Here is a 13,506-nt window from a genome sequence, read left to right on the forward strand (position 1 = left end):
GCATCGAAATGTATTTTACTTTTTAAATGTAAAAAAAAATTTTTTTTGAAGTAAACTTACGTAAATATAATATATAAAAACATTACTCTTACTTTACAAAGTAAAATAAAATTACATCATAACAACAAATTACTTTTAGGTGTAAAATTGTAACTAATTAGCAAAAACAGCTTACATAAAAGTAATTTGAAAAAAATTGCTATTTTCAATTACAAATAAAAGTAATTTTTTTTTTGGAAATTTTATACTTTACTTTGTAAGTAAGTAAAATGTAAGTTATATTATTTACTTTCTCAAAGAACAATCATTTCATGTTGATGTAACATCAATTTTGAGATTCAAATCTTCTGGTTAAAACATCAGGTAATACTCTGAAGTATGAGGGCAATGTTTGTGGTGGGGCATCGGGAGAGGATTTTTTTTTCCACGTATATCGTAAAGGGTAATTCTATTATAATTAGGGGCAAATATAGCCAACACGCGCGTATACCAGTAGTGTAGAGACGGGCTCCCTGTCGCATGAGTTTTCAAAAAATTATAAGTCATTTAAACTATCTGATATAATTTATATGATTAAAGGATTGTTTATCAGCTATAATCTTTTATTGCGTTTTATCATATATAATCTATTTGAAAAAAGAAGGTAAGGAAAGTTGTTCAATTATTTACTATCGGTTGTGGGCACCTTAATAACCTACATTTTGTTGCGTTGGTGTCTAACCCGCACAAGGGTCATTAGAAAAATAAAACCTTATTCAATTAAAATAGTGCTTTAGAATGAACTTTTAACTTCTTTTCAAACGTTAGTTTGACTTCACAAGTTGTTTGTCGGTTATCAGTTGTCGCGGAATCTTGCCATTGATTTTTCACTACCTTTCAGACTAGCTAAAGCTCTGAAACTTCCAGCATTTGTGTAAACTTAATAAAAATACGTGTTGAAATAATTTTCGAAGGGCTCTGGAGAATTTCACTTTTTTGAATCTTTTTTTTTTTATATATATATTACTTTATCTTTCAGACTTTACTTTGATTTTACTTTATCTTGACAGCATTTGTGTAGTCCTGATAAACATGCATGCTAAATTTTTTTCCTGGGCAAGGGGGTCGTACCCTTATTTTTTTTCTCTAATATTTTGTTTTTCTTTAAAGTTGGGGTTTATAACTTTTTAGAAAGAAAGATTTTTTGCAGAAAAGCTTTGAAAATATTTTTTGATTTATATGTTTTTGTAATAATTTTTTTCGGGAGAAAATAAGTTAGTGGCCCTGATAAAAATTTACCGTAAAGGAGCTGGGCATATTTGTAGTTATGCTGCTGCTTTTCGCTTCTCTTAAACAGCGCGGTTTTTGTCAGAGCCATCCCGAAGAGGTCTCTCATTGGGGAGGGGGATCATATGTGTTTTTTGCCAACAAGAGACACACACGCACACGAATAAAAAAGGTTATTGATATTTGATATTTGCCAACTATACAACAAAACTTGCCAACTAAATGTACAAATGTGCTAACTCACTTGTATATATAACAGCTTTGGGGTGGGGAATACCCCTCACTCCCCGTTCGGGACGGTCCTGGTAAGCCCTGGTCTTAACAACCACTCTAACAAAAATGAAAAGAATTTTTTTTTTGTTTATTTATTAATAGCTATTCATAAAACTGTTGTCTGGAATAAACAAAATTAAATTAGTCTATAAGAGACAACAATTATTCCTTTATTATTCTATTATCTAACAATTAATCTAGTTAGTCATTTCCAGAAATAACTTTTATTTTGGTAAAATGGTTTTTAACAACCACGCTGAATAAAAGAGGCCAAAATACAAAACTTAGAATAAAATTGCAAAATCTAGAGCCATTCCCAAAGCAAGAACATTAAACGAGACAGTTTTTTAAAAAAAACTTTTAAATAACTGATGTAAATTAACATCAAGATTAATTTAAAAAAAAATTAAAGTTAAAAAAGTAAAATTGTAAAAGTGTAAAAATGTAAAAATGTAAAAAAAAATTTATAGCTTTTTTATAACCACAATTTTAATTTATTTAATATTGCGTATTTAGTAGGATGGTTCAAAAAAGCACACTTTCAGGTTTAAAATTATATGGTCGATTGTGAAGAAAAGTGTCTTGATGTTATTTTATCATACAGATGAAATAACATCAAGTCTTTCTTTTTCAGTAATTTTTGTTACCTTTTTTTTAACTTTAAATTTTCAAAAATTTAAAGTAAAAAGTAAACAAAAGCATTTTTTTTTTTTTAATACATGTTTATTTTACAACTGCAAAGTATTTACATGTAACCAATCACAAATTGGCGGTTAAGATATACAAATATAAATTTTAAATATAAAGTTCGAAATATACGAAGTAAATAAAAATATAGTTGTATACACCTCCGAGACATGATTTAAACAAATACCAATTACAACATTATAATGACGTGTACGTAAAAATAATCCGAGAAATATATCACTATATTATTCCAATTAAAATAAAAAATACAATAAATAAAAATAAATCTGCTGATTTTTCGGAGGAGTGTTAAGATGTTTCACTATAAGTTTATTTACCACATTTCAAAATAATGTTAGTGTATAACTATGATAAAAACGAAACTTGAGTAAGATTGATAAAAAAAAGTTACATATTTGAAGTTATAGGAAGCTCGCAGAAGACTTAAGTCAGTCTAGTCATCGAGTACCTTTTTCATAGACGTGTAATGCACATAAAAAATCAGTTGCATACGTGGTAAATATGTATGTGTTACATATATACCTTGTTATTAATATTTTTTTTTATCGATTTTTATTAAAAGTTAAGTTACATTTATTTATTTTTTTATTCAAATTTAAAAAAATTCCTTATAATTGTTTAATTAGATTATTGAAGTTTTTAGCTTTATTTTTAGAGAGTGTTCGTTGTTTAAGTTTAATAGTGACTTGAGCAGCCGTGGCGCAGTGGTTAGATTTCTGGCTCATAATCCAGAGGTCCGAAGTTCGATGCCAGCTCTCGCCCAACAAGCGACATTGGTACGGAAGGAGGCGTGAACTTCTTGCTAAATGATCTCCCGTGGTGCTCTGTGATAAGACCGTAAGGACTTCTGGGAGCACCTAAAATAACTACAACAAAAAATTTGTTTCTGGAAACTAATTTGTTAAATAAATTGGGACCACGGTATGTAATTGAGAATTTTGAGAGTTTTGTTGTTTCAAAAGGTATCTTAAAGTTGCCTGTTGCTTTTGTTTTACATTTATTTATATTGTTTTTAAAATAGTGATTTGTGAAATGTTCTGGAACCAGACCTTGTTTATATTTAAACATGAATAATATATTTTGAAAAATATTTATTTGAAATAAATTTAGTGCGTTCACTTGTTCCAGTAAGGGTTGAGCAAGAGTAAATTTTTGTTGTTGTATACTATGATGTTATGTTTGAGTATTCTGCCATTTCTCACAGAACTGATTTTTAAAACTACTATTAAATTTTTTTAAATATAGAAAGTTTTAAACAAAACAAAAAATTACCAAAAAGTTTTTAATGATTTAAAACTTTTTATTAAAAGCAAAATTTTATCTGATGAAATATCTCTCAATTTTTATTTGTCGGGTTTTGAACTTATTATGGATAACTTGACTATTTCCTACAAATGCAAAAATCTTCCAGCACAAATTAAAAACTTAATTTCCCGTTAACGGTAAAATTAATCATGAAAATGATTTCTTTTATGATTAACTTTAAATACTCAATGAAAAAATTGGGTTAATGACGTCACTATTTTCAAAGATATTTAAAGCAATAAATCAGGAATTTTTATGCTTAGCAGTTAGTTTTGATTTTAAAAATAGTCTAGAACATCATTTTAATAACCTATTAATAATAGCCAGCAAAAAAAATTTGGACTAAACCAAAATTTACCCTGAGGGTTGCAGGGGAACTCTATGTCATTGTTGATCGAAATTAATTTTTGATAGTCTTTAGTCTACTGAAACATCTCTCATCATTAGCACGTAAGACAGCAAGATTCAAGTAGGTTTTGAAGAGTATAGACAGATTAGAAATGCATGATGTAATCTGTTTCTCAATTAAAAACAGAAATGCGTCTTTTATTAGCATCTTTGTCGCTACTGTAAATTTCACATAAGCTTCTAAATAACTCTGTATTTTCTTCAGATAAATTTGACGGATCAAAAGAAATACAGTTGCTAAGGTCATTAAAACTTTTAAAATTATCTAATTGGTTATGAACAAATTCAAACTTTGAAACAGGTTTCACATTTAAAGCGCGTAATTGAACCCAATCATCAACCCCTTTGTCTCGTCAAAGTTCTTCGGTCGTCCTTTTTTTTTAAATTAACATTAACCGATGCCATTAGTTAAATGCAGTTGCATTTATTTTTAAATAAGTCTATTTTATTAAATAGGCAGTTAAGTTGGGTATATAAAAAAAAGTTAAATCAATGTATTGTTTTATTATTGTTATTATTACTATTTTATTATTATTGATATTTTTATTTTTATTATTATTGAATTGTTTTTAAGTAAAATAATTTCGATTATATATATATATATATATATATATATATATATATATATATATATATATATATATATATATATATATATATATATATATATATTTATACAGAGGTGGATCCAGGATTTTTTGATGTTTGAGGTCAAACTCCAAACATTTATACGTTTATACTTATGTCAAATAGTAATGCTTTGCAAAAATATGTGATGATTGGAGGCTGAGAATAAAAAAGCCGCAAAATTTTTGCAACAACTGCCCCAAATGTGAGAGCAACAAATTAATAAAATATTTTTTTGCTATTCTTATTTAAATTTATATTTGTCGATAAATTTTAAGTTTCGTAGTATTATATCTCAGCGTTCAAAAATTTTGAACGCACAAAGTTTGAACTTAAATCCCCCTAATCTCCCCTTAAATTGAGGGATTGGAAATTTTATATGGTCATAACCTTTGAACGCTAAAAAATTATTCAATGAAGCTTAAAATTTACCAACAAATATAAATTTAGATGAGAATAGTAAAAAACTATTTTATCTACTTGAATATATATATATATATATATATATATTAGGGTGGTGGTAAAAACAATTTATTTTAAAAATGTCAGCTGACAACCCCTAAATGTGTTTTATATAATAAAATAATACTGGATTTAAAAAATTTTTGAATAAAAAATATTTTTACGGGTGCCACAAGGCCCTTATACATCAAACAGGTTCCTAATATTATAAAAAAAAAGTTTTTCAAAAGTATGTCATGTTGGGTCTCAAAAGAAGCAAAATTTTATAAAAATTTCAAAAAGAACAACTATTTTTAGAAAAAAAATTGTTATTTTATAGTTTATTGCAAAAAAAAATGACCTTTTAAACTAAAAATGAAAAAAGTTTATTTTTTTTAATTATAATTTCAAAAAAATTTTAAATAATAGTTTTTTTATAAAACAATTGTAATTTTTAGAATTTTTATAAAATTTTGCTTCTTTTGAGACCCAACATGATATACTTTTAAAAAACTTTTTTTTTTATCATATTAGGAACCTGTTTGATGTATAAGGGCCTTGTGGCACCCGTAAAAATATTTTTTATTCAAAAATTTTTTAAATCCAGTATTATTTTATTATATAAAACACATTTAGGGGTTGTCAGCTGACATTTTTAAAATAAATTGTTTTTACCACCACCCTAATATATATATATATATATATATATATATATATATATATATATATATATATATATATATATATATATATATATATATATATATATATATATATATATATATATATATATATATATATATATATATATATATATATATATATATCGTTTGATTTAGTGTTGTATTAAAATAATCCAAAACTCTTGTTCGTTGAAAAATGCTCAATATTTAGGAAATTTATTTTGATTATATATAAATTTCAAAACAGAAACGTTAACTACGATATTAACTCTTCTAAATGTCCTCCGCAAATTAAGGAAATGTGTGCTTTCGAAAATAATTTAATTAATCTTGTTAAAACCATCATATTTCAGAAAATCAACAATGTTTTTCAAGAAAAAAAAGCAAACGATGTAAAATCTATACGAACCTCGAAAAAAACTTTAACTCTAGCCGACAAAACATTAAACATGTACAAACTATCCAAAGATCAATATAACCATCTCCTTAATAATGCAATTACTTCCACATATAAAAAGGCGAACCCTAAAGATCAAGTAAATAAATAAGGTAAAAAAACCTTAATCAACCATGATGTATACAATAAATCGAAATTAACGGTACTGCAGATTGTTTTATAACTCTAAAAGTCCATAAAGAGAACTTCCTAGATAAACCAACTGTTAGACTTATTAATCCTGCTAAACATGAGATTAGAAGAATTTCAAAATTTATAGTATCCAACATTAATTCCGAGCTGAGAAAGAAGCTATTTTTGAACCAATGGCAAAACACTCAAAATGTTATACATTGGTTTCAAGCCATAATAGAAAAGCAATTCTGTAAGTTCTTAGTCTTTGATATTAATGATTTTTATCCATCGATTAATGAAAACCTACTAAAAAATGCAATAACTTTTGCAGAGCAACATCTAACAATAAATAGCGAACAAAAGAGTTTTATACACCATGCAAGAAAATCATTATTATTTAGCAATACAACTGCTTGGATTAAGAAAAAGGGAGGATTATTCGATGTCACTATGGGGGCCTTTGATTGCGCGGAGATTTGCGAATTAGTTTAATATTTTTATTTTGCATCAAATCTCGCAGTTTTATGATGAAAGCAATTTCGATATATATTGAGATGATGGATATCTATGTTTAGGAATAAGAGTGGTCAGGAAATGGAGAGGATAAAGAAACATTTTGTGCAAATTTTGAAAAATAACAATCTTTTTAACTCTATTAAATGTAATTTGAAAATAAATAATTATCTTGATTTAACGCTAAACCTTAACGATGATTCTTTTCAGCCATATCCCAAACCAGATAAATACTAAAATATATACATATTAGTTCTAATCATCCACCGAGTGTAAAAAAAAGTATTCCTAAGACTATTGAATTAAGATTATTAGCAGCATCCTCAAGTGAATCGATTTTTAAAGAAAGTATTCTTCCTTATCAAGAAGTCTTGAAAAATCGGGTTACAATTGCGAACTTGCATACCATCCAAGTATAAAATCAACAAACGGCAACCTTAAACGAAAGATAATTTGGTATAATCCTCCTTTAATGCAAATGTTGTTATAAAAATAGGTAAATGTTTTTTGAACCTCATCGACCTCCACTTTCCAGTTAACCACAGACTTCGTAAAATACTTAATAGAAGCACAATCAAAATAAGTTATTCCTGCATGCCAAACATAAAATCCATTATCAACTCTCACAATAAAAGCATTTCACATAAGGAGCCTAAAACTAATGAAATAGAAGGCAACTGCATTGACAAAACCAAATGCCCCAATGAACAACCATTGCCTTTCCAACAACATTGTTTATCAGGCCACCATATATTCAAACAATCCGGAATATAAAGAAAAAGTGTATTTTTGACTTGCCGAAACACCTTTTAAAGTTCGGTATGCAAACCACTTAAAATCTTTTAATGCAGTTAGGTACAAGAAAGATACAGAGCTATCAAAAGAAGTATGGAAATTAAAAGAAAAAAACTTTACACCTTTTGTCAGATGGAAGATTGTTAAAAAATGTAAACCATACAACCCAACATCAAGAGTTTGTAACCTTTGCTTGAACGAGAAGTTCCAAATTTTGATGAATAAAGGAGAGAACCTATTAAATACAGGGAGTGAAATGATCTCGAAGTGCAGGGACAAAAATAAGTTTCTTATTTCCTCTTTTGATACCGAAAATTGATCCTGGTTGGCTTACGTCACGTTAACGTCACGTTATACTTTCAAAACTTTTAAAAATTTTGTTTCCATGGAGCCATTAGAACTCACGCCACCGTAATTCTAATTGTAATTTTAACGTTTAATTTTTAATTTTGTAATATATGGCTGATGATTGCTGTTAGGCATGAAACTTAAAGTTCCATAATAAAAGTTTTTTCTTTATCGTTTTTAATTATAAATATATATATATATATATATATATATATATATATATATATATATATATATATATATATATATATATATATATATATATATATATATATATATATATATATATATATATATATATATATATATATATATATATATATATATATATGTTAAAATCGGTTAATTTGTTTTTTTATTCCTTTAAAAAAATAAAAGACGTTCTCCGTTTGTGCATCATTGTATTTTATGAACATCTGTCACTGTTCAGTCAGAGTTTTTTTTCTGAATTATTAAGACTACTATACTATAAAAGTAAAGTTTAATTAGAGACCGCCGATCCGTTACTGTTTATCGGATTGTCGGATTGTGCACCGAACTATCTATGCTTAACGGTTCAAATTACTTACGGATTGATTTGATCCGAAAGTAACGTATCGGAAAAAAGTCGTTAAAATTTTTCGGATTATTTTTTCGGACTGCAACCCGATTCGATGCTTTCAATTTGGATTGCAATTCGAAATTTTTTTTTCGAATTGGAATCCGAACCGATATTATTTTTACGGATTTATACTGTTTCAGAATAAAGAATGCTTTTGAAATAAGATTCATTTGTATTTATTTACAATATTTAAATATACAATGTGACGAAACGATTTTCATGTTAAGAAATAAAAAAAGTCAAAATCACACTGAAAATTAATTATTTTCCAAATTCATTTCCTGGCCACTCAATGTCTTGAATTTTGCTGAGTTGCTTAGTGTTTTCTGTCATATATACCAACATCTCAACCTTTGAGATTGAAAGATTCGGTTCTTCTCAAGCTGTATATGTTCCCTGCTGTTAAGAAAACTGTTTCAGATGTTGATGATGCAGCTGGTATGCAAAGGTTTTTTCCGGCAAACCTTGACATTATTGAGTAAATATACTGGTTTTGTTTCCAGAATTCCAGTACATTTGTATTTGCTGGAACTGGTTTTGAATTCAAATACCCTTTAATTTCAGCAGAAATTGCTTTCTTGGTGCTTGTTTCACCTCCAGGATTAATGTAATCTGCACCAAACACTTTCTTCCTCAGTTGTTCAGTGAAATCAAAGTTTTCATCATCTTTATCATCCAACATTGAATAGTTTTCTTTACTGCAGTTTTGACTGCTTTAAAATTTTCCCCCTCATCCACAATGCACATGCCCTTGCTGTTGGGATTTAAAAAAATGTGCAATAGAGAATTCAATATTCCTCAGCTCACCTTCGAATCTTTTGTTTAGATCTTCATTGAAGTAGTGAGCAAGCTCTGATGAATATCAATCAATAAAATTTTTAGGTGTGGTTCTGGATGAAAATTTAACCTGGAGGGACCACATAGGTCTAATTGAAAATAAAATATCAAAAAATATAGGTGTTTTGTATAAAGCCAAGCAGTTTTTAAATCTATCTTGTTTAAAAAACTTATATTTTTCTTTAATTCATTGCTACTTAAATTATGCAAACGTTGCTTGGTGCAGCACAAACGCAACAAAAGTAAAAAAACTGTTTAGTAAACAAAAACAGGCTATAAGGATAATTACAAACGTAGACCGTTTCTCTCACACTCAAACATTATTTAATAAACTTAATATTCTAAATGTATATAAACTAAACCTTTACCATATTCTTATCTTCATGTTTAAACTTGATAAAAAAATATCACCAATGTTATTTAATTCACTTTTTGAAAAAATAAACCACATATACCCTACCAGATTTTCAAAAAACAATTACATTCAATCCAAAACACATTATTCAGCAACCAAATTCTCAATTGCTAACCGAGGTCCTAAGCTGTGGAATTCAATATTAAATAATGAGCTGAAATCTAATTATTCTTTAAACCAGTTTAAAACAAAACTTAAGCAATTACTGATGATACATGAAAATGAATTAAAGTTCTTCTAAAAAGCTTTTTAAACTAGCAAACAAAAACAAAAATTAACCTACTAATTACTCTTTAATATTATATTTAATATTCTAAACAATAGTCTGCTATTGTAAATGTATTTCTTATCTTATAAGTTTTGAATTTACAAACGATTTTTTTAAGTTTTATTATTTGAAATACTAATTACTAAAAATATTGTAAAATTTTATAATTTCAATTTTATTAAAAAAAGTTATTGTATATTCTTTTTGTAATATTAATACTTATATATCATCTTATTTTACTAATCAGTTCTTAAATATAAATACTCTTTGAATTACTAAATATTTTAAACGTTATATATTTTATTTTTTGCATTTTAAAACATTTTATTTGATGAATATGCATTTTTTTAGGGGGGGGCTTAATGATAAGATGAATTTTATCTTCTTCAAGCCCCAGTCATGTAAATATTTGTTTTTATAAATTACGAGTGTAAATTATTTTCAATCGGCAAATACAATACTAAAAAAAAAAAAAAAAAAAAAATGAACCTTCAAATTTTGGCTTGATCATCTCCCTTGCTAATCTTCCTCTGATGTTGTATAGACAATTAATAACGTAACAAATGCTAACATGCTTTTCGCTACTGCATTTCTCAGAGAATTCTGAGAAGCCTCTCAAAAGCCGGATGATTCCACTTCATCTTCTGTTGGTAAAAGATCTGCCAACTTACAACCTCCAGAAACAGAAGGGTTCGGATTATTTAAAGAATGCATCGCCGGATGAAGATCCACCACAGACTTCATTTGATGGAGGTCAGAGTCTCATCTTGTGGGGAATCTCTGCACTAACTTCGTTCTGGAGTTATTTAAATCTTTTGCAGCATTAACTAAAGTCATTGCTTTTTGAGAGGACTGGTTGAAGTGATCTACTAATTTTGTTACTTTGTGGTTGAGAATTGACCACTTCGGACATCTTTTATCATCGACAGCACCACTGACAACTAGATTTAGACGGTGGTCAACACACCAAATTGCACTTTGAACACCAATTAATTTCCTAATATCTGTTTGGACATTAGCTGCACCGTCGACTGTTATCCAGGTCTTGATTCCAAAATCAAGTTCAAGTTTGTTGAGAGATTCATTGAGCTTCTTGGCAATATTGTCGCTAGTGTGTTGTTTGGGGAAGTAGGACATTTCCGCCAAAAAGCACTTTAATTGGAACATTGAATCTATATAGTGGAGTGTACGGCTCATGAAAGATAAATTGGTGTGATCAGTGGTCCACACGTCGGATGTAAAGGTCACTTCATCAAGATTTGACTTGTCTGTATTGAAAATGTTTTTTACTTGTTCCTTGATAAATTTAAAAAGGAGAGGAATGTATCTTGTAGATATATTCTTTGCTGTAATGGCTTTGAATTGACCGTTAGTTGTAGTTTTCATTATCCGGGTGAATGCGTCAGTTTCTACAATAGAAAATGGTCTACTGTCCTCAATCACCCATTTTGGGATGTCAACAACAGTTCTTATTTGATTGATGTCAGTAACTTCCCATTCTGGTTTGGTAGCCTGTTTTCTACCTTTCCGTGTCTGGGTGTTGGGAGTTCCACTAGTTCCACTTGGTCCAGACTGTGGCGATGCTGGTGCATCTTTTTGTGTCTGTGGACATTTCCTCTTTTTTCCTCTTTCTTGAGTTTGCTCAAAATCTGAGTCTTCAGAGGTAAGCTCATTAAAAATGTCTGGTATTGTTGATTTTTGCTTGTCTTTCCTTTCTAACGGGTGATGCGGAAGTTATCGGACAAATCCTAATTTCATTATTTGAGCATAATAATTAGTTTTTGTGGTTTTATGCGTAGGCATAAACGTTCTGTAAAATATAAACTTTATTATTTGAAACACAGTTGTTTAAAATGAGGTTAAATGCAGCTGAACGAGAATCTTTTCGAAAGCGACTAAAAATGTTTTTTGTAAATAAACCTAATATTAAAAAAAAAAAAAATCGTAAATCATTTTGAAAAGGAAGGATTTGCTCAAAGTACAATATATGATAACCTAAAAAGACTTGAAACTGTTCAATCGGTTTCTGATAGAAAGCACCCTGGTCGTCCGACATCCTGGACTATAGAAAAGAAACCCGAATTAACGAGACTCGTCAACAATCGAAAAGGGGTCAGTCCGAGAAAAATAGGTATTAAAATCGGTGTAAATCAATCGACAATTGGTCGTCAGTTAAAAAAAATAAATATTAAATATAGAACACGTGAAAAGACTCCAAAATACACTATAGAACAACAAATAAAGGCAAAGAAAAGAAGCAGGAAACTAGTTAACCAACTCTATAACACAAAATCGCTACTAGTCATCGATGACGAAAAATACAACAAAAAGACATGCCCAGAAAGTGTTCGTTTTATAGGAAAAGAGAAATTTCCAAAAAAATTATTAATGTGGATAGCCATATCTGACCGTGGTATGTCCGAGCCATTGTTTCGCACTTCCAAGGCTGTAGCGATCAATTCATCAATCTATATTAATGAATGTTTAGAAAAACGACTTCTTCCATTTATTCACAAGTATCATGGAGACTTTAACTATTTATTTTGGCCAGATTTAGCAAGTTCTCATTATTCTAAAGCTTCTCTAAATTGGATAGACCAATATGTCTATTACGTTGATAAAGAATCCAATCTCCCAAATGTGCCTCAAGCACGACCAATTGAAAATTTTTGGGGACATTTGGCACAGAAGGTTTACGAGGGAGATTGGCAAGCTTCAACAGAGCAAGTTTTGATTGATCGCATTAAACTAAAACAACAAGAAATTGATTTAAACTTTTTACAGTCGCATATGAAAGGCGTCAGAGCAAAATTGAGATCAATTGCAGATGGTGGTGTTTTTTCATATAAAAAATAATATATTTTTATTGAAAGATAAATGCTTTATTTAAAAAAAATATAATAGTAGTTTGTTTTTTTATTTATAAATAAGTTATTGACGTTTTTGTATTGTCCGATAACTTCCGCATCACCCGGTAATTGTCTATATAAATTCAAGTGTACTCTTTTCAAATGATTCCTTAAAGGACTTCTGGTACTTTCATTGATTAAGTATATTTTGCTACAGGCCTTACATTTTGCCTTGTTTTCCTCCACATTATTAAAGAATTCCCAAATATTAATAGCTAAGGCATCTGAAAAAGAAATAAAAAGAAAGTAAAATAATAAAAAAAAAGAAACGAATCGGATTAAGTTTGCCAGATCGGATCAGACGAGTATTTCGAATTATTTATTGAATTTAAAATCCACAAAAACGGATCAGGCAGGGAGCGTGTTCAGATAACTTTTTTTTTGCATAAGTGTGGCGTTAGTTCGAAACAGAGAAATTTGTATTCACTAAACTTGCGCAGCTGCGTTTAACAAAACTTACGTAAGTTTTTTCGTAAGATCAGCGTAAAAAAATCGGTATTCACCAAACTTTTTGAAAACTGGCTCACCTCAATTTAAG

The 13,506-nt window shown here is 28.7% G+C and overlaps 1 protein-coding gene across 1 annotated transcript; it reads left to right on the top strand.

Moving 5' to 3' along the window:
• The first annotated feature begins 11,912 nt into the window (after positions 1-11,912).
• Positions 11,913-12,915, top strand: LOC136084198 (uncharacterized). The gene is made up of 2 exons (XM_065804312.1): positions 11,913-11,969; positions 12,022-12,915. The coding sequence occupies exons 1-2, from the start codon at positions 11,913-11,915 to the stop codon at positions 12,913-12,915; spliced, it is 951 nt and encodes a 316-aa protein (XP_065660384.1).
• The last annotated feature ends 591 nt before the right edge of the window (positions 12,916-13,506 follow it).

Source organism: Hydra vulgaris, chromosome 08 (assembly GCF_038396675.1).
Source record: "Hydra vulgaris chromosome 08, alternate assembly HydraT2T_AEP".
Lineage (NCBI taxonomy): Eukaryota > Metazoa > Cnidaria > Hydrozoa > Anthoathecata > Hydridae > Hydra > Hydra vulgaris.

Excerpts from the sequence above, each read along its gene's own strand:
- LOC136084198 (XM_065804312.1), top strand. The coding sequence starts at position 11,913 with ATGAGGTTAAATGCAGCTGAACGAGAATCTTTTCGAAAGCGACTAAAA. Across the intron at positions 11,970-12,021 it reads AGCGACTAAAAATGTTTTTT|GAAGGATTTGCTCAAAGTAC; the intron begins GTAAATAAACCT and ends CATTTTGAAAAG.